This window comes from Anas platyrhynchos, chromosome 10, assembly GCF_047663525.1.
Source record: "Anas platyrhynchos isolate ZD024472 breed Pekin duck chromosome 10, IASCAAS_PekinDuck_T2T, whole genome shotgun sequence".
NCBI lineage: Eukaryota > Metazoa > Chordata > Aves > Anseriformes > Anatidae > Anas > Anas platyrhynchos.
The window spans coordinates 5817612-5844132 of record NC_092596.1 but is presented as its reverse complement, the minus strand read 5'-3'; the positions used below and the strand labels follow the sequence as shown (position 1 = coordinate 5844132).

Genomic DNA, 26521 nt, shown 5'->3' with positions numbered 1-26521 from the left:
CCAAGGCAGCAGGAGTCGAAGTACTCATTACCACTTTTTCAGAGCTCTGATTCCTCAGGTGACAGGATGCTGGTTCAGATACTGTGAATCAGAGCAACTGCAGGGTTGCTGACAGCTATACACGCCTATCCAGCTGTCAGGAAGGCTGTTCAGCCATGAGAAGAGGCACGTATCATTTTAAAGCTGGAGCGAGGAGCTTAGCACAGGTCCCCTCGCAAAGCGAACTTCCAAGGGATTAGATTTTCTCGCTTTGTGTTTCTCTTCCGTACATCAGGATGGCAGAGGATTGAAACATGCAGACATGTACGTGTCCTTGGTGCCATGGAAAGAGAAACCATGAGTGAGTCGGTGCACAGCAAGCATACCCAACTACAAAGAGGGTCAAAACCTACTGCCATCCAGTCTGATCCTAATGTATCACTCACTATTACTTCCCCGTGTATGAATGCCACAGGGCATTACTGGTACACCGTCCAGAATGAACTGTACCACCTCATCTTTCAGAACCTTCCTCTTAGCTCAGTTTCTCCTGCACTAGGTGAAACCAGTACCTGCCAAAGGGAAATGTTTTGAACCAAAGCACGGCGCATGTGCTTTGAATTAGTTTTCAATATTGCAGCCCCTAAATAGAAATTAAAATGTGACACCTTGTTTGCGTAGAGTCCCCCTCTCCAGAGTTATTCACTGAAGAGAATTCATTGGAGAGGTCACTCCTTGGCTTCACTGGGACCCATTTGAAAGAAACAGGCTAATCCAGGCTGGGGTGGAAAAGGGGCTGTTCACCACGTGCGAGGTGGCACCTTAGGCATGTTAGTACCCTTAAAGCTTTAACACTGCACCAGAAACTCCAAAACAAGATACAAGAACTGTTTTTCCTGCTGCCAGTCCCAGCTCTGCTTCCAGATAAAAGCTGGAAGTTGGCACGGGGGGCACACCTCCTGCTCTGCGGGTGTCTGGCCCACGACAGAGCTATAGCCACGAGGGACAGTACTCAGGCGAGCTACTTTGGGGAATTACATAACCAGAGGGTGAAATCCATCCTGAGACAGAAGAACAGCCTCTGTGGGTGACAGCCCATGTTAAAAACACATTTCAGTGGTATAGGAAAACACTGCATTTTTTGTACTGTGCGAGGCCTCTGGCTATTGTAACCCACATTCTGGGAGCAGTGGAAGAGAGCTGGAGAGGTAACAAGGTGTGTAGCGTAAAGAATGCTTCCAATGGCTTATCTGCAACTCTGTCCTCCTTGCACTGATGCTTGTACCTCCTAGCACGAATTGCAGTCGGTGCTAATTGGCTTCTTGTTCCATATCGCTGCCTGGATTTTTTTCAGCACACTTTGTAAGTTGCAACTTCACCTGCAGGACTTGATCCAGAAATGCAGTTTTCTGCATGTGAATAATTTATCCCATTACTGGTATTCCAAGCTACTTCAGAGAGTATTTTGGGGCCTCCTAGGATTTGTCCTTCACAGTGGCACCTGGAGACCACTGTGTTAGCCCTTAAAATTGCTATAAAAACCACCAATAAAAAGACTCAATAAACAACAATCATCCTTACATCTCTCTTTCTACTGACATTTGTGTAAGTTACCCTAGAGAATGATTCTGCTTGTAGGGAAATGGCCTGGACTCCATGGAGGTGGAGAATTAACAATAAATTTTTATCAAAGAAGCCTAGGGGTACGTGCAACTCCTACAAAAGCAAGCAGTGTTACAAAAACAGATCTAAGATCATCTAAGTGCCATCCACTGTGTTGGGCAGTGTGTCCAACCTAAGCTGATTCACATTTCATGTATCTTTTAATAGGCAAAACAGGGAGAAGTGCTCTCTCACACTAGTCCCGCTCCCCTTTGGCATTAGATATGTTTGTGCCCGGCACACTTCCAAGAATTGTTTCATTTTGACTAAGGACCTTCATAATTGTTCTTTGAGTGTTGCTTCTGAATAGTTGTCCTGCAATTATTACACCAATTTTAAATGTCAAGGCAAGTAATATGTTGCAATTTGGGGTGACTGGTTTCTGTACAGAAGCACCACGTGAGATGACCACATAGCTGGTGTCCAAAGACAGTTTCCTGCACCAAGGTGCATCCTAGAGAGCTGTGAAATACCTTTTTTATCAACTAAACTGACTCTTCCAGTTGAGTTCACTGGGAATGCAAGTGATTATGCAGGAGAGATGTCAATGCAAACAGTTGCTCCTGAATTATAACAGGATAAAATTGCTTGACTAGTGAATAGGACTCCAGAAAAAGTCCACATTCTCTTGGTCTGTACGTACTTATGCTTCGTGCTGATTCAGAAAGCATGTTTTATAAAATCCACTCTGGATTGAAATTCATAATCTATCATCTGCCTAGTTATAACGGAGCGGAGAGACTATCTGCAGAACAGTTCCCAGTATGGTAAGTTTCTTAAGGCTTTAAACCTCATGATTAATTTCAGATTGTTTAGCACTTGGTTGTTTTTATAAGGGTGGTTAATAAAACAGACAAACTGCGAAAACCAAGCCAGGCTGAGCGCCTAGCATTTCTGCTTGATGTTAAAAGCCCATCTTTTTCTGTAAATGACACTAGGTGACTCTGAACGTTGCAGTTTAAAAATAGTTTCTAAGTCAGCAAGCCAAGAGCCTGTAGGATTTTTTAAAAATGATCCTTGCCAGATGTTCTGATACTAAAATAAGCAATAGTGAGAGTGTTAAGGAAAGTACTAACAAGAACAGGCAGAATATTGTACAAGAAAGAATCTCACAGTGATGCAATAAAAACCCACAGACCCTTCCTGGGGTGCTGTGCAGGGTCCTGCCGTGCAGAGGCCTTAGTTTTGCCTACACACCTTCCTTGCCTAATTTGTACATTCTCCACTCTGGGAACACACTCAGTTACCACTTTGATCTGTTACTGGTTTCAGATCAGTAAAACTCAGCACAGTTTGAAGAAAGCAAAGATTCTTGGTCTCATTGTCCACAATGGCAAAGGCCATCCAAAAAGCAACTGGCTTTTCTGTCTTGAAGGTAGAAATAGCAGAAATAGTTTACTGATTATCATGCCATGACTATGCGGTGGTTTTGCCAGTTTGTTAGCTGGTTTGTTTGCCAGCACATATACCTTTATGTACAGAAGGATCCACGTTGCACACTTCACTGACTGTAGTAAGGCCTGGATCCTGAAACCTCAAGGAAGTGACCCTACAGGAACATTGCCCAAAAGGCCAGTTTGCCCATAGCCAGTTAGTGTTTCTCACTGTCTACACAGAAATACTTTCAGCAAAGTTGCCACTGATTCAAATAGCAGGAACTGCCAGTGGAATTTGTCTAAGCTATTCAAGGGATTAGCTGCAGATAACTGATGCTCTTCTGCTTCATATCCAAGTAAGGGTAAAGCATCTCAGGAACAAGCTTTTGTAACAATCCAGGAAGAAAAACAGTTGCAAACAGAAGAAGCTAAAGGATGTTGTTTCCAAAACTGACTGCAATCCACGTGACACCGTTCTGTCGCTCCCAGGAGACTGGAGGCTCCGGCAGCCACGAAGCCCCCAGAGTTCTTGGCCAGGGTCTGTGCATGTTGTATGGCTGCCCTCAAAGCTTGTTTCCAGGAAACCCCAAGCCATGGGCAGATACTGTGAACGCATGCAGGTTTCCACGAAAAATCTGTGACGAGTAGATTCCATAGAGCCAGAAGACTTCTGTAAAACACTTGTGGTTTATCAAATTCATATCTAACTGTTGTGTCAGAGACTGTCAGAAAAGCATTAACACTGCACTTCATGGCAAACTTCAAGCATCCCTTCATGGCAAACTTCTTGCCATACTGTTTCTTCACTCTCCTATCAAATGGACACTAGGTTAGAGAACAAGTGAACTACAGCAACATGCAGTTCCAGTTCCGAGTGAACTTCTGTATCAGGCCGTACCATAGATCTGGACTGATAGAAAACCATGGTTTTGTAGATCCTCCCAGTATAGGCTGCCATCTCCCCAAACATAACCTTAAAAAGCAGAGTTACAGCAAGCACCTAGGCTGGATCCTGAGGAAAATCTTTCTGTTAGCTTCACTGAGGCCAGGATTTACTGTGTATGTATGGCACACCAGTGAAAAACAGCCTAGGTGGACAACACAAGCTGGAGAGAGCCCCCCGTTTGGAAAAGAGGCATGCTGGGATATAAGAACTCAAGCATAGTCGCTGCAACCTCCAATTGCTTTTTTTAAAAATTTAAATTTTTGAAGCTAATCAATTTTTGATGCAGTTGTGTTCTGTTGTCTGCTGGCAAAACCTGAAACCTTCACCCAGATCCAGCCTTTAAAGATACTTACAGGGTAAATTCAAACCCACAGCAAGTCACGTGCTAAGCCTCGGTCGCACATCATAGCTCCCTGCCATTGCCTAATGCTAAAATTGTGATATGTCAGCACTACCCATGTTACTAACTCATGGTCTTATCTCAGTCCCACTAAAATCCTTGTCAGATGCAAGCAGGGCCTGTCAATTTCTGTATTGATGTCAGAGCCCTTAGCAAATAAATAGCAACCTCAGAAACAAAGATACTTCCTTTTCCATTGATGCTATAACACCTTTACCCTGCATGTTTTATATTGCTTCCACTGACACGCTATGAATGCCAGAAAGAAAAGCTCAGATCGAACCCAGTTAATTAGAAGGATTCACACAGATGGTTTGCCTGGTACTTTACAGAGGTGCCTAATTAAAGCAATGTTAGTCAGCACCATTAAAATGCCAGATAAAGCTTTAGGAACAATGCTGATTAGAAAATGAGGTTTACAAATAGGGCTTTGAGCAATGCAGGATGTTTGCAGTTAATTAATCCAGTTCTAACATATCTTAACCGAGGCACAGCGTAATGCATGCTGGTATCAACATTCATGTCAAGATTTTGCCTAGTTCAGACGTGGCAGTTATTAAAGCAATATGAAGTGACTGTAATTTCACATTCTACAAGAGAAGATGAGGGAGTTTGAGCTCCTCTAATTAGCCATGATTTAAGAGCACTGGAAAAGAAACCAAGGCAAGTCCTAGTTGTAGAAAGTTACTCACATGCTGCCTTCTCTCTCCAGCAGTAGATGTAGGCATGCAATAGAAACAAAGCTTCCTTCCAGGTTCTGACAGATGCTGCATTTGGAGGGGATCAGCTGCACTCTTCAACGTGCTGTCTCCAAGATATGACTGTCTGTATTTTTTCGCAGTAAGAGTCATCTGATCTTGATCTGAAAACTTCTTCCAAACTTGTTTTATGCAACCAAATAGCCCCAGTCACTGAACGTGCTAGCAGATAATCCCATACACAGGTTTGTGCAGCAGCATCAGGGACCTGAAACATTGTCTTATTCCCTGTAACTGAAACTGACTTTTCTTATAATTATTACATCAAAATAGCAATAGAATTGCATCCCATATTCCACAGACAGGCAGGCGTACATGTGTTTTGGGCTGTCCAGTATGACTTAGTCATTATAGGCCTAAGTTCCATGATCAACCTTGAAAGAAATACAGATGAACAAAACTACTTACTGCCACCACCTACTACTGTTGGCCAAGCAAGGCTATCGGTAGATCCATTTAAAAGAAAAGCTTTTCTTTACTAGCATCTGCATCACAGTTGAGAAAGGCACAGTCCCTTGATGTCTTGTTACTGGAAGATCTTCCTGGAACAAATAGTTTCATTCCCAGCTAAAGTGAACAATTGCACTATGTCCCCCCTGGTGCCCTGCTGATCTCAGGTGGCCAGCCCACCTCATTTTCAGGTACATTTCTAAGAGTCTCTGTTTCCTACCCCATCTATGTCATACATGCAAGGGCCTCAGAGAGAGGATTACAGTTATTAAGGAGTCCATCTATATTCTCTGTAGACCCTAATATTAAGCAAACAATGCAGCAGCACACCTTCAGCTGCTAGCCCATGCTGGTCCAGAGCAAGCCATCTTATTGCCAGCAGTCTTCTTCCTCCTTGACTAATGCAGTGGTCTAAAGGACCTTCTTCCTAATCTGGTTAGGAGATTTCTTGTGATCATTTAACCTGGCAGTGTTGGAAATCAAGGCAGAAGTCAGAATCAGAGTGAGCGTTGGCTATATAAGAAAATTGTTTTTTTCCCTCTGCTGCTCACCTTCCTTTCCAGTTAGAAAGGCAGCAATGGTGGTCTCACCCAGCTTTGTGTCTCTGCAGTCACATGCCAGGGCTGATCTGCTGCTACCCTGTAATCCTATAGGAACCCTACAACAGTTCAACAGTCTCATGGATAAGGAGGTAAATTTAATTATTTAAATAAAAGTTTCCCCATTCTCCTTCCCTTATTGGAAAGCTTTTATTAAAGGCTTTTGGAGATTTCAGAGTGATCTGAGCAATGTGGCATATACAAGGTAAAACCTCAGTAAAATTTGCTGTCTTTATCCAATATGCTGAAGAGTCTGGATGAGTCATTCAAGCCTGAGCCTTTGCAAGCAACAGACCACAAGAACACTGTCTTCGGACAGGCATCCTACCTGGGCACAGCAATGCCCTGCAGAGGCTGCATGAACAGGCCCTCATATCCAGACAAGATCCATCTGCATTCTCCTTTCATTTTCTTTCCAGTTCTACTGCTCTTCCAGTTGCCCCAGGTGCAGGGGCATAACTAAGGGTTTGCCAATCCCTTTTTCTGCTTTCCAGGAGGTCACTCTTGGAAAGGCCAAGAACTGATGGTGACATAACTTGGGGCAGGTGGCACAGTGCTGAAAAGTGCCTCTTTATTTGTGCTTTCCAATATTTGGGCCTGATGGGACAGTAGCTGAATTTGTCACTTGAATCTTTTGCTGATGACTTTCCAAGGCTGTGCCTCAATTGGAACATACGCGTTGCTATTCCAGAATGTGCATTACTAGCAAACCACATAGAAAGTGCAGAGTGCACTTCAAAAGAGGAAGTGCAAACACCACGTCTGTCTCATGAAAAGAAATTAAATACCAAGCATGGGACCCTAAATGGGCGCTAAAAGGCTAATTCCTGCCATTCTCTGGCAGAAGGTTCTTTGCTGACCCACTAGATTTTCAAATACTGAAGTATTTGAAACATACCATATGTGTATGTTCCACAGTCAGATTTGATATTTACAGTTCAAAAGGTCATTAAGATTTGATGAAGCCAACATAACAAAGTACATGCTTTTATAGAAAACTCTAAATGTCACTGTTTAATGCCAGTGCATATCACCAGAAAACTGCTCTTTCACTTGAGCTACCTGCCGAGAACAACTGTGTTCCGTGGTGTCATGGTTTCATAAAAAAAATCTGATTGATAATGAAGGGGCCTACAGCAAAATCTGAATTTTTGGGTCAGGTTTCTTTTACATGAAAGCCCAAACCCACTGCATGAAATTTCAGCTGCATTCCTAGAAATCTGCAGTGATTCTGGCTCCAGAGAACAAACACTCCACTGTTACTTCCTTAGAGCTCTTGTTCAAAATGCCTCTTCTCATGCTGGGATGCTAAACTCATGTAAACATAAATGCATTTAGTGCCAGATTTGCTGCCCAATAGGTATCAAGTGACTTAGACTTCACAGGTAAAGTATAATCCCTTTGCACTGTTTGTGTTCAGGAATTAAACAGTCTAGGGAATATCCTAACATAAGATGTGTTTAACTGTAAGTCTGAGAAGAAAGTTGGAGTGACTTGGTGCAGAATGCCGTATGATCTGGAGCTGGAACAGGAGGTTTCAGGGTTGAACTGGCACTGCCAGCTTGTATACTTCATTGTATAAACTCAGTTGTGCAAACAAAATGCACTGATTTGCACATCTGCCATTATAATGCATACAAGAGAAACATCAGCATTTGGGTGCCTTTCGAGGTCTGCCTTTGAAAAGCTTTGCCCATTCGGAATACAACAACAGCAGCAAGGTGCAAGGGCTGCTGGGCACAAACATGCACGTAATGCCATTATTCTGGGGCTTGTTTGCTCTTGACGGAGTGCCATCAGCGGTGTCACTCCTCCCGTAGGCCAGAAGGGCTGTACCTGTGCACGGCACGGAAGCAGCATTATGCATGTCCTGTGGTACTCTCTGCTAACCTGCAGCTAAGATTTCTGTCTGCTACAACACTACAAATCAGTAATAAAACAATGCCAGTCCTAAGAAGGGAGAAACCATCCTGGAAAAGTGCTAATGCCTTCTATAGTAAAGCATGAAAAAGCCATGCAAATGTAACAAGTAGGCACATAACTGCACCTACCCACCCTAACAGCAAGTGCTATAGCACACCGGGCAAGAAAAAAAGCAGCAGCATGAGGTATGGCCATCAGTGCTGGCACTGATGATCAAATCAAAATCCAAAGATTAACCAGGACAGTCAGCTTGAAGTGTGAATTACAAAAGTTCAGCAAAATAGCAGCGTGAGAACATCACAAATATTTTGCAGCATGACAAAGAGCTCATCCTTAATAAGGAGAACTGGGGGAGAAGGGAAGCTTTTCCATCCCTGTATTTGTGATACTGCTCGTTGTTGATAACATCTGCATGAAGTGTTCCTTTCCCATTGCTTCCAGAGGACTCCCTTTTCTCAGTAAGCAGCAAAGTAACTGGGAAATCCTGCGAATACAATGGCACCACCTACCATCATGGAGAAATGTTTGTGGCAGAGGGGCTTTTCCAAAACAGGCAAGCAAACCAGTGTGCCCAGTGCAGCTGCTCAGTAAGTACCGTAATTTGTCAGAGCCTTGCTCTGTCTATGCTTCATTTTGCCTGTCTAGCAGACGTGACACTGAAATGTATGCAACATGCAGCACACAGCAGAGGCTGGGAATTGGGAATTGATGCTGAAACTCACAAAAGCACTCTGAGCCAGCCCGTGGCACATGGGGAATGCCAGGCTACCTCTTACTCAAACACAGTGGACAAAGCTTACCCTGTCAAGCATCTGCTGTAAGTAAGCTTACAGCAGGCAGGCAGCAGGTAAAATATTGCTACTTGGCATAAGAAAATATTTCACCTCAACCTGACTGGAAAATAGAGCACTAAATCAGGGACTGAACCTGGATTGATTTGTACTGAGCTGCTAAGAGCCTCACAGGCTCTTAGACTGGGCAGCAATGTAGCCTGAGCCTGGGCCACAGAGCTGTTCTAGGTGTCACCAGCTCAGATCCAGCATATTTGAGCAGTCCCCGTCTGAAGTACAACATCCCTCTCGATCCAATCAGCTCTTTAGTATCATGACCTTCTCTGATCAAATTATCATCACATTCAACATTAATTACAAATTGAACAGGCGCCAACTACTGAACAAACTTTGTGACTGCAGGTTTGAGTCACTGCTCAGTTCTTCCTCCACCTCAGTGGTAAAACACAACAAAAGGAGAGCAGCAGGAAGAATTTTATGCCAGGTGGCTTTAGTAGCAAGGTCAGATAGATTTTAAGCCTACAATCACTGCAGTTCTTTCCCTCCCCACAATTGCTTTTTTCCCCATTTTTTAAAAGAAAGAAACCTTCCTCTACGTGACAATAAATTTAAGAAATGCTATTCAGACTCTTCATTGGTCTCATATTCTGCGTTTGGCTACTACAGTGGCATTTATGTAAACACCTACACTGGATTTAAATATGTCCATAAAAATGTATATACAGTACCATATGAATTGATGCCTCCTTCTAAATGCTCCTTGTTTACCGGCAGGAAGGAAATGTGTACTGTGGGCTGAAGACTTGTCCCAAATTAACTTGCTCTTTCCCAGTCTCTGTTCCGGAGTCCTGCTGTCCGGTCTGCAGAGGTAAGTGTTACTCCGCCCACAGGACACGCGGGGGAAAGCACTCCTTCCCCTGTCACAGCCCTGCCTGTGCACCAGCACTGGGTTCAGGACACCACAAGTTTCCCATTTACTCACAACCCAAGGCATGTTGGGAGGCGAAACCTCACGTTCCAGCAGGGTAGCATTGCTGGCTTTGTTTTCCTAAACTGAAACAGGGAGAGAATGCACTGATGATAAAGCTGCATGCTCATAATGAGGTAAATCGAGGCTTCAAATGATGAACTGAAATAGGTGCCATTACTTTGGGTAGAAAAGCTTTGAAATAAAAGATGAGCTTCTACCTGACAAGTTACCAGACCTGCTCGAGTTATACAAGACACAAGAATTTCAACTCAGAGGGTAAGACCACTTACTCCAGTTTAAATTAGATGTCGATCTATATTCAGCTAACGTTGGTATTTTACTAGCGATTGCATTTTGGAACATGCACACAGAGAACTTGATTACAAGGAAGCATGCTGCCAGCCTTCCCAGCCTTCCCAAACATCTAAACCGAAATGTCTGTCTAAAAGCCTGTCTAAATATCTGTATATGTATTTCATCTCACTACTGCCATTTGAATCAGCACTTTCAGGGTATCTAAGCACCTCTGGCCAGCTCTCAGAGATGCAGGCAGGCACCTAAGGGTGCCTGAAGTTTTCTGAAGGGCCACTCTATTGTTAGCAGCGATGCCAGGCTGCTTTGAAAACCTTTCCTGCTTGCATCTCTGTCCTTCTGAAATTCTCTAATTCTCTTTGTTTGTACTTGGGACTATTGCATGGTGAAAATAGGAGTGTTGTATTGTCAGTTGCATAGTTTTGCCTATGGTTGTTGAGAAACACAGACTAACAGTCCCCCGGTCCACACAGTCTGAAGCACAGACACTACAGTAGGCCTTGAAGGAGCAAGTTCTCAAGCAGAAGCTGTGTAGTCATGTCAGAGCAGCAAGCTGTCTAAGCTAGTTAACCTACAAAGTTGCAGTGGTAATTAGCTTAAGTGTGGCACCATGCAGGAACTGACATAATCTCCCGGTAGGGCAATGCTGTGAGCTGCATAAAGACATCCTCCCAGTCAGAGCAAGGGCGAGGATTTCTGTGCAGTACTCCTTTGCCTGAAAATTATTGCTCATTCTCTGCTGCTTTGCTGCGTTACTGCGAGGCACCTTTACAAATCCTGAAACTGTTTGCGGGATGAACTGCTTATGAAGCTGACCTCAGGAAGGCAAGGTCATGGTCCTAATTTCTCAGGGTGAAATCTAGTGATATATTGGTTTACATTTATTACATTGACAGTTCAATTAAAGCAAGTCCTTGCCATTCGTATGATTCCTGGTGTCTGCTCCCTGGTAATTATTGGATCTGGATTTGAAACCAACCTCTGCCAGCTGCAAAAAACAAACTGCCTTTCAAAGTACAAAGTGTCGGACCTAGGTATGCTCCAGCCTCATGCTGCAGAATCAGTCACTGCAGCCCGAGAGTCACTAGTAAGGCAAAAGCTCTTTAGAATTTCCATGTAAGAGGTGAGATTAAACTGGGTTATGCAGTAAAGGAGACTCAGTGTCTCCATTTATGCACAGTTTTTTGTGTATTCCACTGCCTTTAATTCTTATTAAAATTGCCATTTCTCTCATAATCAACCTTGTCCTTTGCAGTATGGGCTGAGCTGTTTTATCTCCCCCCTGTGACTCTCACAAAACGCAAACCTAAACAAAATGTTTGCATCGAGATCTCAGCACAGCTCATGAGGAGGAAACCAAATCAATTTCTGTTCCCTGCCTGGCCAAAAGTACTAACATAATATATTCAAAGTTGCTGATTTTCGTGTTTGTTGCTCTCCTACTGACTAGAGAAAGCTTCAAGCACTGTGGTTCAGATGCTGATTTATGTCAGGATTCAACTTCCTCTTAAGTTAAAGTTCTCAAAATGCAGAGGATAAAATGATAACATGTAGTACGCCAGAAGGTAGTGGGTCCGTGGTGGATCTGACCGAGTGAAACCCAGCTAAGCCCAGAACTGGAAACACACCTGCATGGGCACCGTGGCTCTCCCAAGGCGGTATCACACACTTCTCTGCTGCAGCAGCTGTCCTGGGGCAAGGGCCCAAGGCTGTGTCTGTGCCTGGCCCTGCCATGAGCCATCCGTGTAGAGCAGCAGGCTCGTGCTGTGGTGGTACTGCACTGCGCTCTGGTCTAATTGCTTGGCACATCCAGAGCTAGGCTTGGAGCCACTAGCAAAACAATTTTATCTGGACCTATATCTGAATTCCAAGGCTGGGATAAATTCCAAGGTCAGCTCCACACTAAATGATTTCTCCTGTTCTTGTACAAGTTTTCCAAGAATCAGATATCAGTTCAAGTTCCATGGCTTGTCCTACCAAGGAACACCTCTAACTATGTCTTTAACAACTTCTTAAAGCCACATTCTCCCCCTAGCCTGAACTGATGTTTCCCTGCTGCAAATTTCACTGTGGCTCACGCTCAGCTATGTATATATTTATGAAGCTTGTCTTTACCCAGAAAACAGCTGGACGCTACTCCTAAATAGAAACTGAGAATTTCTCCTTTCCAACTTTCCTTTCCATGAATCACATTTGGCTGTGAGGAGCCAGAGCCTGGCTTTGCAAGCCCCTCACACTGATTCGCAAAAGCATTTGTTACTTCTGCCTTAAATCTACAAATTGCAAGTGCTCTAGCAAAACCCTTTCTGTTCTAAAAGACAAGTCAGAATGCCCTTGCTTTGTTATGAGTGTCATTGGTGTTAGGAGCCTTATTCTGTACTACTTTTATTGGCCCGATTCAAAAATAACAGTGCTGAACATCTCACACTCTGCTGTAACTTATTGCAGTGTTATTCACTGGCTTCCACATGAATTAACAAATTTTATTAAGTGAAGCATAAATAAGAAGGAAAAAAAAAAAGACATGGGGTATGGGGTAGAAAATTTGCAGGACAAAGTCTGGCATATATTTTCCTGATATATATAATAAAATGTTGAAATGTTAATTAATGACTCCACTTCAGAGGGGACTACAAAAATGTAATTCAGGCTGTGATTCTCAGGTAAGTTACTGTCAACTGAGCAACAGTAGCTGTGCTTATGCACACAGCAGATGGAAGGTCACACGATTTAGCCTTTCGGAGAGCTAAGCTATGTCTCCTTGTCTTGAGTACCCACACTGGTGGGTACTGGAAGTCATCTAGCCCATAGCATCTCACTAAGCCACATAAATCTGGTAGTAAATCTTCATCCTGAGCTTGCTAGATATTGGGAAGTCATCTTCCTTTTGCTCTCTGCAGAATCTAGTGACAAGCAGGTCAGACTACAGACTGACACTTCTACACACTAATGCAACCTCCACCTTAAACGTAGCTTTAAAGCTGGGTGAGACCTTTCCCCTAGGTACATCCCTGAGCATTGCACAGTTACTCCCCTGACTGATACTACTCTGCTTCGTGTCCAGGAGATGGGGAGTTATCCTGGGAACATGCCGACGGAGACATCTTCCGGCAGCCGGCCAACAGGGAAGCTGTAAGTGTGACCTACAATTTAAAGACACATTTTCCTGCCGTACATGGCAATGTATAAAGGAAAAATAAGAAAAGGATATTAACAGATCTGGCAAGGTATAGGAATATCTGCTGCAGCAAACTCCTTAATAAACTCAACCTGAATGCATGAGTAACCCTGAATTACAAACTGCCATGAGCTCCTGAGGGCTCTGGATTTGGTCTTCATTGTATATGCTCTACAAGAATAAAATTCCGAAGTGTTTTGTTTGCTATGCAAGCAACACTTTAAAATCATGATTACAAACCCCTTCCCAGTTGACATTCATACATATGTATATTTACGTTAGGGGCTTCACTGCCTCTGGGATTAAGAGTAACCACTAACAACTTGCTCCTCAAGAGAAGCTTTTTATAACAGCACTTGGAGAGAACATTAAGAGCTTTTAAGCATTAGGCACACTACCCAAATACATGAACCAACAGGTCTTTGGATTAGTGAGACGAATTATGCCTCATAAAATAACTGCTGTAACACACACTATTCCTTCATGCCCATGGGTATTTCGGAAAATCATTATCTGAAAACAACCACCGTTTTTGCTCTAGAAAACATACTGCACAGACTGCTTCCCTCTGCAAATCCAATGAGATTTCCCTGTCTGCGAGACAGATTCCAGCAAGGTTCTCCTCAGTCTGTGTGAAGTCGGCCAGCCCTGGCCCTGCAGGAGAGTTCAGAGCAGCTGCAAGCAAACAAGGATCTGGATGGTCATTGTGCATGTGTGCTCTGCCGCTGCAGCCTGAGGAGAAAGCAGTTCTGATGAGGAAGACTAGACAGGCTCACTTATCCTTATCTAATCTTGAAACAGACATAAGTAACGAATATGTCTAGCCCTGAACTCCATCTCTAATAAACAGAGTGAAATAGGCTCTTCTGCAATGTGATTCATCTCCTCATGATGTAGAGATCCACAACAGGTCAGATGAATCATGTTCTAAAAGTGCTTCCCAGTGCACTGACTAGATCAGGGACTTGAGATGCCAAACTTAGATACAGACACCTAGACCGAATGCAGAGCGCGGTGAGCTGAGTTCCAGCTGTGTACGTGCAGGGGACTTCATTGCCATGTTAATTAGCTGCAAAACCTGTATGGCCTTTATTTGTATGGTGCCACTCAGTACTTTTGAGGCCTGTTTGATGGTGGTGGTGGCAACAACCACTGCCTGCATTAAGCATCTGGTACGGCTTCTTTCACCATGCTCATTGGTGCAAGACATTTACTTGCCTGCCCCTTTGTGTCTCCCAACAGAGACACTCGTACCACCGCTCCCACTACGACCTGTCACCCAGCTCCGCCAGGCAGGTGGTCAATGTGCCACGGTTTCCCAGTGCCAGGAGTAACCGCGGAGTCCTGCCAGATCCCCAGCAAGCATCTGGAACAATCGTACAAATTGTCATCAACAACAAGCACAAGCACGGACGAGGTAAAGATGAGTACTTCTTATGGTATTACCCTGGGTCAGGCACCTCCCTACAGCTCAGAAAGAATCCTCCAAATACATGGCAGAACCTTGGAAATTCGCACTGGTATCAGGAGACTCAGTGCAAATCACAAAAGGCAAAAGCCACAAACTATTAAGGATACGAAATCAGCTCTTGACTAAGGTCAGTTGTGCCTGCACATATTACAGTGCATTTCACTCTGCACAGACACCACGCTGTTGTGCTGCTCTCTGAATCACTTTGTGGGATGGTACCGCATAGCTCTGAGCACACGTGCTGCTGTGAGCAGCCAAGCGAGCACTTAGAGCCAGAAAGGACACTACGATGCCCTTAGATTTGCTGGGTGGTTCACATGGTGACTTGTCCAGTAGGAAATAGACAGTGGTTATTTTCTTTTATTTTCCTATCTTGTAATTTTACTAGCTGTAAAAAGTACGTGTTTTAACTACCCCAGAAATCTCAGACCATAAACCTTTGCCATAGTATCAGGGAATTTTCTGCCTCCAAGGCTTATTAAATTATTCTCAAGAAAGAAAATGTCATGACTCCCCTCACCGTAAGGCAGTTGTCAGAGATTCAGGGGGCACTTCTCCCTTGTGTCTAACAGCAGAGGCAAAGTAAGCAATTAGCCTAGACTGGATGCTGTAACCAGGCAAAGTCAACCAGAGTAATGAGTCCCTTAGTGCCTTCTGATAATATGAGACACACCACATCATGGGGACAGCAGGACTGCCCATCTGCCAAACTTTATACAAACAGGACGGATTCCTGCTGCATTACAGAACAGACAAAAATAGAGGGAAAATATCAATTCTCCCATTTGTGGGACAGCAGGTGCTGTGCAGTACAAAGGGTAGGATGCTCATTTCCTGGGGGGGGGGTACCTAAGTCACTGGAGGTCTGCAGGGACAGGCCTAAGAAGCCATAAAAGAAATAGCTGGAAATGTACATGCTCAGAAAAGCAGCTATCCACAAATACCAGTCAGTACGCACTCAGAAACTACCCACAAAGAGTTAAAAGCTCTTGTATTAGGGCCAACTAATCTTTTAAGGTATTAACTAACAGAAGGAATGTTGGCCATAGGATCTTTATTATCCACCTGAACAACCATGAAAAAACATTCAGATCATGCCAGTGTTTTATGCTGAATCTAGGAGCAGGAATCTCCACACAGTGCAATATCTTTGACATGTAATTCATACATGAAGACATCATCAAAGAGATTTCTAACCAATTTGTTTCAGCAAATAAAAAGCGTACAGACAAGTAGCATATTTCTGGATGCAGTAGAGTAACTGCCACAGCTTCAGACATTTTGCTGCCTAGAGAGTGTCTGAGTGACCCCCATGATGGAAACCGGAATGCTGACCATGTATTTTCTTTTGTTCTTATGTAATTAACAAGTATTTTATTAATTAATGCATATGCCCCTTGAGACATATTTCAACAAGCTAAAAAATAAACACATAGCAATTACCCTGAAATGAAAATAATGTGAAATAGCATGGGTACAGGTTTATAATTCTGAACATGAAGAGTACTGAAAACAGGGCACCTGGGAGCTAGAAGTTACGTGCCGTATTTGGGCTTCCACTGGAGGCTTCATCTGCTACCTCAGAGTACTCATTTAACTGTTCTGTGCTAAATAAATCCTTGAAACAGAGAGAATGTATCTACATTCTATCAAGTAGTATCTCTTCCCCTGTCAGGAAATATTTATGTCTATAAAGGATCTGGAGAACTCTTGCTGGGGAAGCAATCTATGTACACATAGATATAATGAATAATACAGTATTTAAGCATGTAAGGAGCCTGCTGAGTACTTACTAGTTTTATCTCATTTATAGGTTTTTCTCTCATGTTCTCAGTATACAGACAATAGATTATTTGCTTTTTTGTGAGAATAAAAACTGTTTTCCACCACTAAAACAAAACCATGTCTTAAGAAAGAGTTAAAAAGTAGCAAATTATAAACCAAATGATAGCATAACCCCATGAAAGACAATACATTACAAAGAACACTCACCATAAATCTCAGTAACTCAGTAAAAGTATAAGCCAGTTGGTCACATCTGTTACCAGTTAGATGTAAATTTCAGATTACAGATAAAAATTAAATTGCTCTTGAAAGTTACAGGCAAAATAGGAACATATTTTACAAATAAAAGCATTAATAAAAATGATGGCATATTAGAAGAATTGGAAATATTTACAACATAGCCCAGCTACACTTTAGTTGCTTTTAGAAATCTGGCAGTGCCCTTTCTTTCACCTTGTTAGGATTAGTTTGCATTTTTCTTTGTGTTTATAAAATATTTAAAAAGAAAGAAGTAAGGTTTATAGGACAAATGTAGACATGGTGTAAAGTGATATAATTCCCATTAACTGCAGGGTGACCCAAACTGGCTTCCACCAGGTATGGATTTTTCCACTCTCCTTTTGTAAGTTGTACTTCTCTGTCTTCCAGAGGCACTGATTAAAAATATTCTGAGATGCTTAGATGCTGTTTGAATGAAATTTCAGTCCCATGTGCATCCTTTCAAGTTAATGTTTTCTTGTGATTCCCAAAGCCAAACGTCCCTACATACCCATAGACACACACATCTCCACAATGGACTTCAAACTTCATTTTGCAACATTCCCTTGGTCTTGCTCTGTGTTCTGTAGCAGGAAGTCCCACATGAAAGTGAAATAAGGTCCAGGTGGCACTAATCCACCCTGTTGATATCATGGCTCTCCCTGCAAAAGCCACGTTCAGCTAACGCTAGGAGAAGTTGTGCAGATGACTCAGTAGCAAATGTCATGATTTTGCCAGCTGTAGATTCAATTCTAGAAACCAGAGCCAATTTAGCAGGCTGTGTCCTGTGTGTGGACTAAGAGCAGGAGGGGGAAGAACGAATTAGTTTTTTAAGCTGCTTAATGATGCACAACTGAAATGTGTGCAGTGGAGAGGAGCTAGTCAAATAGTTGACTCAGCCACCTTCAATGTCCTCCTCCTCAAAAGAGCGATGGACACTGGCATCAGCAGATTTGGAACCAAGGCAAATATGCTTAGAAATGAGTGATCACAGGCTCAGACTCATTTGAAGTGGCAAAACTCCGACTGAAGTTAACAAGCAGTGAAGTGAGCCAGAGACACTAACAAATGATAGAGGGAGACACTGCTTTAAACAAATGTGCATGAATTAAATGAACATTTGTGGAGGAGTAGCCAGTGAACGTACCTTTTCCAGTTGTACTTCTTTTTCCTTTTCTCTTCTTTTGTAGTTTGTGTTTCAAATGGCAAAACATACTCCCATGGTGAATCTTGGCACCCTAACCTCCGGGCCTTTGGAATCGTGGAGTGTGTGTTGTGCACCTGCAACATCACCAAACAAGAATGTAAGAAAATTCATTGTCCAGAACAATATCCCTGCAAATACCCTCAGAAAGTAGAAGGAAAATGCTGTAAAGTCTGTCCAGGTAAAACAAAGAGTTGATCACAGACCACCTTTTTTCTGTGCATGTTAAGGGTCTTGGCTCAAGCCTTCTGGTCACAAGATCTGATGAAAACTGCAATAGCAGTACCCACTGTTCTAACCTGTGTGCAGATATCACAGTGGGACAGGTAGAGCTGCCTGGCCAGCCCTCCTGTTAGCTGCTGTTCCTCAAATGGGGGGGCTTGCTGTGTGGGGCACATACATTCTCATCAGTCACTGCCTTTTTCTCTACTGTTAGTATGACTTCCTGACACTCATTTCCAAAGAGAAAATTATAGAAGCATACACAGACAGTCCATTACTGTCGAAAGACTCTCCCATCCTTCCCCCACTGCAGTATTCTCAGAACATTCGAAGCATTTTCTAGCTTGTGAAATCTGCATGGACCTAATATTGTTTCTCCTTTTCAAAATGTACCAAAAGGACTCAAAAATTCTGACTACAAAATGATTGGTGTCAATTATATAATTTAATCCTTAAAATAAATACTAACCTATCATAAATTTAGCATTAAGTTTCTGTACTGCAGTAATGATTAAACTTACGTTGACGTGCCTACAACTAGTGAAAAATCTGTTAGTAGGATGAATCTGTTGGTGGTCTGCCAAATGATCAGGTGTGTTGCATATGATAAAAAGAGTAAAGGAGCGTCCAATTCCCTTCTGTGCCTCTGAACTTCTTTTCTAATCTGTATGGCCCATTTCTGTGCTTAGCTGGTGATGCATTGGGTGGAAGTGCTCTAAGGAAATGAGTTGTTCAGTTGCATATGGAAATCCTTCATAAAGCACACACTGCACTTCTCTTGCTAGCCCTGCTAGCTGGGAAAAAGCTCAATGCAGTGGCAGTAGGTTGGAAGGAGATGTGTGTTTAGGCTCTTTTGGGTACTTGTGGATCTGAGATACACAGCATTCAACTCATCTGAGATGAGAATAGTCAGCAAAACTAGCTAACAGGCTTCAATGGAAAATGTAAGAGCAAACTGAAAGTTACCGTCTTTTGGAGATTCTGTGCACCAATTGTTCAGAAAGCTGAATGTCTTCTGATCTGTCCTCTGAGTTGCATCGTCTCTCTCGCATTCCTGTCCAACTTCCAATTGCATCAGAATAATGACAATTTCCACTTATATGCCCTATGACTTTCCCAGGTGGTCATGAGATAACGTGTGCTGTGTCTAGCCAGGCATGCACTGATCTCCTGGCTGGCCACAACCCTGTGTGCTGACCAGCCAGCTGGCTGCTGCTGTCTCCCTGCCCTTTTCCTCAACAAAGCAATATTTTGGGTCTCTTCATTCTCTCTAACCACTGATTTTCACTGTTAATTAATTATTTCTGAGACTTCTACTGTTACTGAAAAATGGACAAGTTCAAAGATCATGAGGAGTCTCACAAACCCGTACAACATATTTTGTTACAAAACTGGATTATAAATACAAATACTGTCTCGCCACCACAGACAGGCAATCAGAACCTAGCAGAACAGAACATTATTGAATGTCTGGGGCTTAGCTGGAGATGGATTTGAAAGACCATACAAGTGAACATATGAGCTGGACCCAGTAATCCTTATGGGTCTCTTCCAACTTGGGATATTCTATGGTTCTATGAAAATTCTAATTTTAAACTAAACCTGCTTGGCTGTTGGTGCCAAGTAAGTTCTGGAAGACTTGATTACAGCTGTAGAATGTGTTTTGGGCTTTTTTTAAACAGAAGAAGTGCCAAGTCAAAGCTTTGACAACAAAGATTACTTCTGTGGGAAAGAGACATTTCCCGTCTATGAATCCGTTTTCACAGAGGAAGGAGAAACCATCAGAAAAATTGCAGTAGAGACTGAAAAGCCACCCCAAATAGAAATACATGTGTGGACAATTAGAAAAGGTGAGTTGAGTGGGTGAGTGGGTTCTTTCTTTAAAACATGTATCGTCTTCCATTAAAATCCCAGAACGATATAAAATCCAAGCATCTTACTGCTGCTGTTCTTCTAGCTATTTAGGGTATCACTACCATGACCATGTCAAACATACACTTTGCTGAACAAACACCATTAATAACACCCAAAGCTCTACTTCTACAAACTCCTGGACACAAAACCAAATCAGCTGTCAGTAATGTCCCTGGTAATTTATTGCAGAGGAATGGACAGTAGGGTTTGAAGCAAGTGTTTGGAGGTTTTTATAGGATGGACCCGCATGCTTGCCACTGAAATCACTGTCTGCCCTATCAGCCTCACCAATATGTACCTACATCTATGATGCTCTAGAATATTGGCAAGAAATGTATTAAGGGTGGAAGCAGTATCTTTTAGTAGATCAATTTGTAAAGCTAGAAGGAAATTGAAAAGTTTTCAGAAGCCCATGCATTTCTGCATATCCTGAACAGCTAGTGTGGTTAAATTATTACCTCCAGCTCCCTCAAAATCCTGTCTACTTTATCCAATTTAAGCAAAAAGCACGTGATCCTCATAGGAAACCCTCATGTAGTGCAGCCCTTACCATGGAGATGATACATATCCAGAACGCACTTCAAAGCACAAAGCCAAACCTCAGCTGTGAGCAGCAAAGAAGTCCCAGGGGGGCTGACGGTTAATAATTATTCTGTGTGTTCAGGAAGCCACGAAGCCTTGTGATGACTTGATAGTGATGTTGTCTGCTAACTCATGACAGGCAAAATGGTATCTGACAACAAAATGATACTGTTTTTATCCAAGACACTGGGATTTTGGCTTCTGTTGCAATCTTACATTTACTCACACTAAGGAAGGTTTCAGCTATGTTGGAAAAGAATCAGCTAATTCTCACACCCCTCAGAAACTCTCTGCAATCATAAATCCACAGAAGATAAACACTGGGGTAGCAAACAGAGTCAAAAAGAATAGGCTGAAAATCCACATTATCGGTAAGGATTATTTCACAATGTGGCTCGACACAGCAGTCATTCCACATAAAGGCTGGGCAGCAACCCAGGCTTAGAACAACAGGCGCACTTCCAGTAACACGCACTTCTCCTTTCTTTGCTGAAGGGATTCTGCGCCACTTCTACATTGAGAAAGTGTCCAAGAGGGAATTTGAAGAACTTCCCTACTTCAAGCAGATAACAAGGACAACCCCTAGTAAGTAAAATTCTGACCTCGTCAGATTTCTATTGTCCATGTAATTACAGCCTTGAAAAACATACCATGTTACTCAACACAGCCAAGCAGATGTACTCATTTTCCTCCAATACATGGCATCAATATGTGTAAAATTAAATAATCAAAATACGGCAATTTAAAATACAAATGCATGTAACAAAAACTCATGTTCAGGCTGTGTTAGTCTCCTATCATTCTGAGAAAATACAAGATTGTCTGTTTTCTGCTTGTGCTGCTATAAGTCTGAAATATGGCTGATGTCAGTAAAACAGCACAACTGGACTTTATTTAAGACAATATATATATATATATACATATATATACACATAAATATATACACATATATATTTATGTTATATTTGAAAGAAGCCTTTCCTACGTTCTTAGTTACATATTTACTATTAAAATCTGTCTTTTGAAAAGTTATGCAATTTATTTATCACTCTTGATTCAATTTCTTTTTTGTATTTCACCCAGCTTGGGATATGACACTTAATGTGACAGTTTAATTGAGGTATAGACATTTACAGTTCCCAGTTCTTTTGCACTAAAAGTTGACATTTTTTCTGAGGTCCAATTATGCAAGGAAGTATTTTATCCAGGAATACTTGGTTCTTGGTAATACAGTCTTAGTTAGAAGTAGGCACCTTTTCATCTAGAAAGTTTCCTAATTTTTTCCTTTCAGCCTTCTCTACACATGTTGTTATCTGTACTATCATATTCTAGTTACCAAGACATCAGGCATTCCTATTAAAATTATCAAAACCATACAGAAATACTAATATCTAACAAATACAGTTTGAATTATACACAGAGAGACAGAGTTCATATTGCATGAAAAACTTCGACTTGTTTCCTGACTTTTAAATACTTAGTTTTACCATCAGATTTCAAGTCTCAAATCACTCTGTCATAAAGCAGAGGATCTGTTTTCATAACTGGATGAAATAAACAGGTCAATTTATACTACTAGTTGGTTAAAGAAAGGGATAATATTCAGGTTCTTGTTTATTATTTGTAACAAAGTTATTTTGCATGGAATATGTTACATGATTGTAAGATACTTCGAATATTTTCCGTGGGAGGATTGGACATCCTCTCTTTGACCACTATGAATCAGTTTGTCTGAAGAGTGCTTGTGACTCCAAAGTTCCCTATGCCCTTTCTAAGTCAGTATCTTTCTCCTTTGTATTTTTGTTTTCAGGCCAGTGGAAAATATTTAGCGAGGGAGAAGCTCAGATCAGCCAAATGTGTGAAAGCAGAGTGTGCAGGACTGAGCTCGAGGATTTGGTAAAGGTTTTGTACCTTGAGAAGTCTGAAAAGGGTCACTGTTAAGGGAGACAGCACTGGAGGGAGAAACACAAGAAAACTTATGAAAACTTGGATCTGCAGCTGGACTGCAGGCTTATTTTGCTTAAGTCAACAGTTGCCCTAAAAACCAAAAACTATAATGCAGTAATTATTCACATCATGCACAGCAAATTTGCTGCTTTATGTGTAGTGGTCTGTGTCAACCAATTCAAGTATCTCCTCCAAAAGACTATGAGTCTCTGTATTACTGGTGGAAGAAGGAGAAAGAGAGACTGTACTTTCCCCGAATTGCAGTTCTTTACTAGTTAAAAAAAAAAAAAGAAAACAGAACATTTTTATTATTATTATTTGGCAAGTTATTCAAACTAACGAAAAGAAGGACACCTAATAAATGTGCAGGAGCTATGGAGAGCATTATTTCCTGTGCCGAGTTTATACCATTTCTGGTGTTGAAATGACTCATGGATCTTTTTTAGTTGTGGAAGAAAAATACAAGTGATAAAATACTTGTGTTGGAGACATATAAAACAGATTTAAACTAACAAACTCCTAAGCAGCCTGCCTTTGGGATGATGTCTTGTAGTTGAGCAAACTGAGTCCATAAACTGAACAGCAGGTGTTAGTGACAATCACTATATTTTTGTAGCAACTTGAGCAAACGTTCGCTTTTAAGTGGTTTTCACTGTGTCCACCACCCACTTCTCTCAAAAATGTAAGTATTAGCTCCCTATCACAGCCCTAATAACTTCATTCTTCTGGGCCCTATTAATGCACAGTCTTGGCTGATAAACTGCCTTCTGCAGTGATGTGAAAGAAGGTGGTGAAGTACTTGAAGCACTTTCAAAACTCCTGGAGGGTTAAACCTCCCAATTAATAACTCCTTAGAGTTGCCACAGTGCTTAACTTATTTATTCTCATTTGTTACAAAACTAATCTGCATTTTTCTGATGGTGGCCTCTCAGTTCTCAGGCTTCAAGGACAGACCTCTCCCGTGACAAATATCAAACAGCTACAGCAAGCCTCTAGAACACAGCGGACCTGTGAAAAGTGTTATATTGGTGAAAAAGAAATTTGAGATACTCTTAAATTTAGTGTAGCATGTCTACAGTGTGTTTAAGAAAGGTGGCTCCCATCTCCAGAAAGAAAAGAAGTATAAGGTCATTACTTTAAAAACTGTTTTCTCTGAATGTGAGTCACCAAAATGCTGCACTGCCTCATGGCTGCAGTGTTGGATTAATTCCCACAAAGCAAGTGACTCTGCCTGCTTTTGTCCCCTTTTTCTATTCCACAAGAAGGAAGGAATACTGCTGTTCATACACACACTAGGAAACAAAGCTTTATGGAAATGGTTTGAGCCAGGGGCTGTGTCTTCATAGGGATTGAAGTCAATACTGACAGCAAGGATTTTGAGGTTTGTCATCCTGCCAGTGACAGCACTGCAGGGGTGAACCCATTTCTAAAGGGATGGAGGTGTGAGAGAGCTGAGTGCTGAATGCCAGAAGCTAAAGCCTGTTTCAGGCAAAGCTTCGCCACCCTGAGGGGATGCTGGCAGCCTCCCTCTCAGCACAGGCCTGTCGGGCAGGCTGCTTCATGGCACCCAGCCTGCCTCTGCCGCGGGCAGCATCGGTAGGAGCGCAGCGCAGGGCTTCTCAGCAAAGAGGAGCAAGTGAGAGGGACAGACAGAAAGTGACAGAAAAGCTGAAGGGAACTAGGAAAATAACATATAGGGTGATCCAGGACATTGTGGCTCTCCAGTCCTCAGCAATCTTGCCTCTATATAACCACCGCATTGTCCCTAGGCCTGGTCAGAGCACAGATAACACATAGGAACATTTCCTTCCCTGCCAAGCATTCAACTCAGCCCACTGTGTAACAGGAAAACATGCTAAAAAGGGAGCATTCAGGTAGATTTGCAGTAATAAAACATTCTTGCCTGCTATCAGTAAGAGCCAAACCTCCTTGAGCCACAGTGTGGAGACCTGCTCCAGCGCGGGCTCCCCTTAGCCCACAGGGAGCTCCGGGCCTGGAGCCTGTCCTGCCCTGCCCTTGGGGCCATTCCTCACACCAAACCCTCGCTGCCGGCAGCACTTTGCCCTCTCTGAAATCCACTTTCCCCAAGGTGTTCCCAGGGTCACTGCTGGGCCCAGCTGGGGCCCTGTGGTGGGGCAGCTGGAACCAGCCGGCCCTGACTCTGACAGGCCTGGGGCAGCCCTGGCCTCTCCTCACAGCGCCCTGCAGGCCACTGGGCACGGACACCAACATCACTGGTTAACGGGCACCTGGCCATTAGAAGGCCCATACCACTGTTCATAACAGGAGAGCTAAGTGAATCATCCCAGCAAGTTTCTGTAGGATCCCAGCCTCTGCCTCCATAAATGCTGTGTTGGTGTTTGGGAGGGGCGTAGAGCCTCCTAACCGGGGCCCCAAGACCTCATGCAACGTAATTAACTGTAGAAGCAGCAGCTTGGCATCAGCAACACCCACAGCATGCGGCATCTATTGGGTTGGAATGTGCTGTAGAAGTGCTAAATTTCACTAGAAATCTTCTAACAAGTCATGAATTAATCCTTTGGTGAAGACACTGTAAGGAAGACTTTCTGAGGAACTGTCGCGATCAGGTGGGAAGACCAGCAGTTGTCTTCGCACCTCATGGGCGTAGTCTGCTTGTAGCAGTAGCTGGTGAACAAAGACTAAGTGGAAAGTGTACAGTATTGTGTTTTTTTAAGAAGAAGAAGGCAACCAGCTTTTTGTATTTCTGACAGGACCAGTGGAGTCCAGATTGTGTATTTATTTTATAATAAACATGTTTAAGAAAAGCAAAAAAAAATCATAAGTATCATTTAGTAAAATGCAGTGTTGCATTTTTACAGTTCTGGTCACTTAAGATAATAAAATACAGTGTCATCATGCTTTCAATTCTCTTTGTGGGATGTATGTCTGTTACGGTACTTATTTATGTACTTGTATCACTTTGACCTGGTTTTATAAATTAATAAACTCTAAAGTTGTTAATAAAGCAAGACATTTTGTGCCTGATGTTGCTGGGTCACTGGGTTTCAGTGCTCCTGCCTGCAGCCCTGCTGCTGTCACCTCACAGCAGGCTGGAGCCTCACACGCTCACAGTGCTGGGTGATGTGCATGGCTGCATGACATGGGATCAGACATTAAGTTACAAAAAACTTAGATTCAAAACTTTGACTGCCAGACAGGGTGCGAAGGAAGGCTTCAGCACTTACCCAGGTCCTTAATGCTTCAAGCATGAGCTTAAACCACAAGGACCAGGTGCACCAGCAGTGCACCTAAGATCCCAGGTTATCAAAAACCTAAGAGAAATTTGGAGGTTAAGAGAGGTTGTGACTTACAGCCCCTTACAAGCCATGCCTGACAAGCTCTGGGGAGCGCATTCATGGGAAGCCTTCTGAGCTCAGCAAGAGTGCATAGTCCACCACAGACAAGTTAGCTACAATTAATTCATGGCTGCAATATGCTGCAGTATTTAATCCATAGGAGTGGTAATCTTGCTCCTATTTAAATCTGTTTCAGACCAAGACAGTAAAAGCTTACTCTTTCAACTAATTCAGTATCAATAGGATCAACATTGAGCCCTGACTGTTCAGTATGTCTGAAAACCAGACAAAGCTTGCAGCAGGACATCTGTGTCCCCAGCACTTCACTAGTTCATTCATCCAGGTCTTCTCTCAGGAATGTCTTCTGCTGACTTTTGCAAATCAACTTACACTACCACTCATCTCAGCTAAGCTGAAAATCAAGAGAAATAGCACAACCTGGGTAGTGCAAAGAGACAAATGAGAAGGATCAGCCCA

At 42.6% G+C, this 26521-nt stretch overlaps 2 protein-coding genes across 2 annotated transcripts in view; one reads left to right on the top strand and one right to left on the bottom strand.

Annotated features, from left to right (window-relative positions):
* The window catches only part of PAK3 (p21 (RAC1) activated kinase 3), a 173265-nt gene extending 155122 nt beyond the window's left edge, over positions 1-18143 (bottom strand). The window contains exon 1 of the mRNA XM_072042795.1: positions 18006-18143. The gene's annotated coding sequence lies outside the window, so the exon portion shown is untranslated. The remainder of the gene's footprint in view (positions 1-18005) is intronic.
* CHRDL1 (chordin like 1) overlaps positions 1-25733 on the top strand; it is a 43670-nt gene extending 17937 nt beyond the window's left edge. Inside the window, exons 5-12 of the mRNA XM_027465394.3 lie at positions 8535-8680; positions 9659-9752; positions 13231-13298; positions 14587-14761; positions 18049-18243; positions 19967-20134; positions 21276-21365; positions 22591-25733. Of these exons, the coding sequence (XP_027321195.1) occupies positions 8535-8680; positions 9659-9752; positions 13231-13298; positions 14587-14761; positions 18049-18243; positions 19967-20134; positions 21276-21365; positions 22591-22721 (1067 nt within the window). The 3' untranslated portion in view covers positions 22722-25733. The remainder of the gene's footprint in view (positions 1-8534; positions 8681-9658; positions 9753-13230; positions 13299-14586; positions 14762-18048; positions 18244-19966; positions 20135-21275; positions 21366-22590) is intronic.
* Positions 25734-26521: the final 788 nt, after the last annotated feature.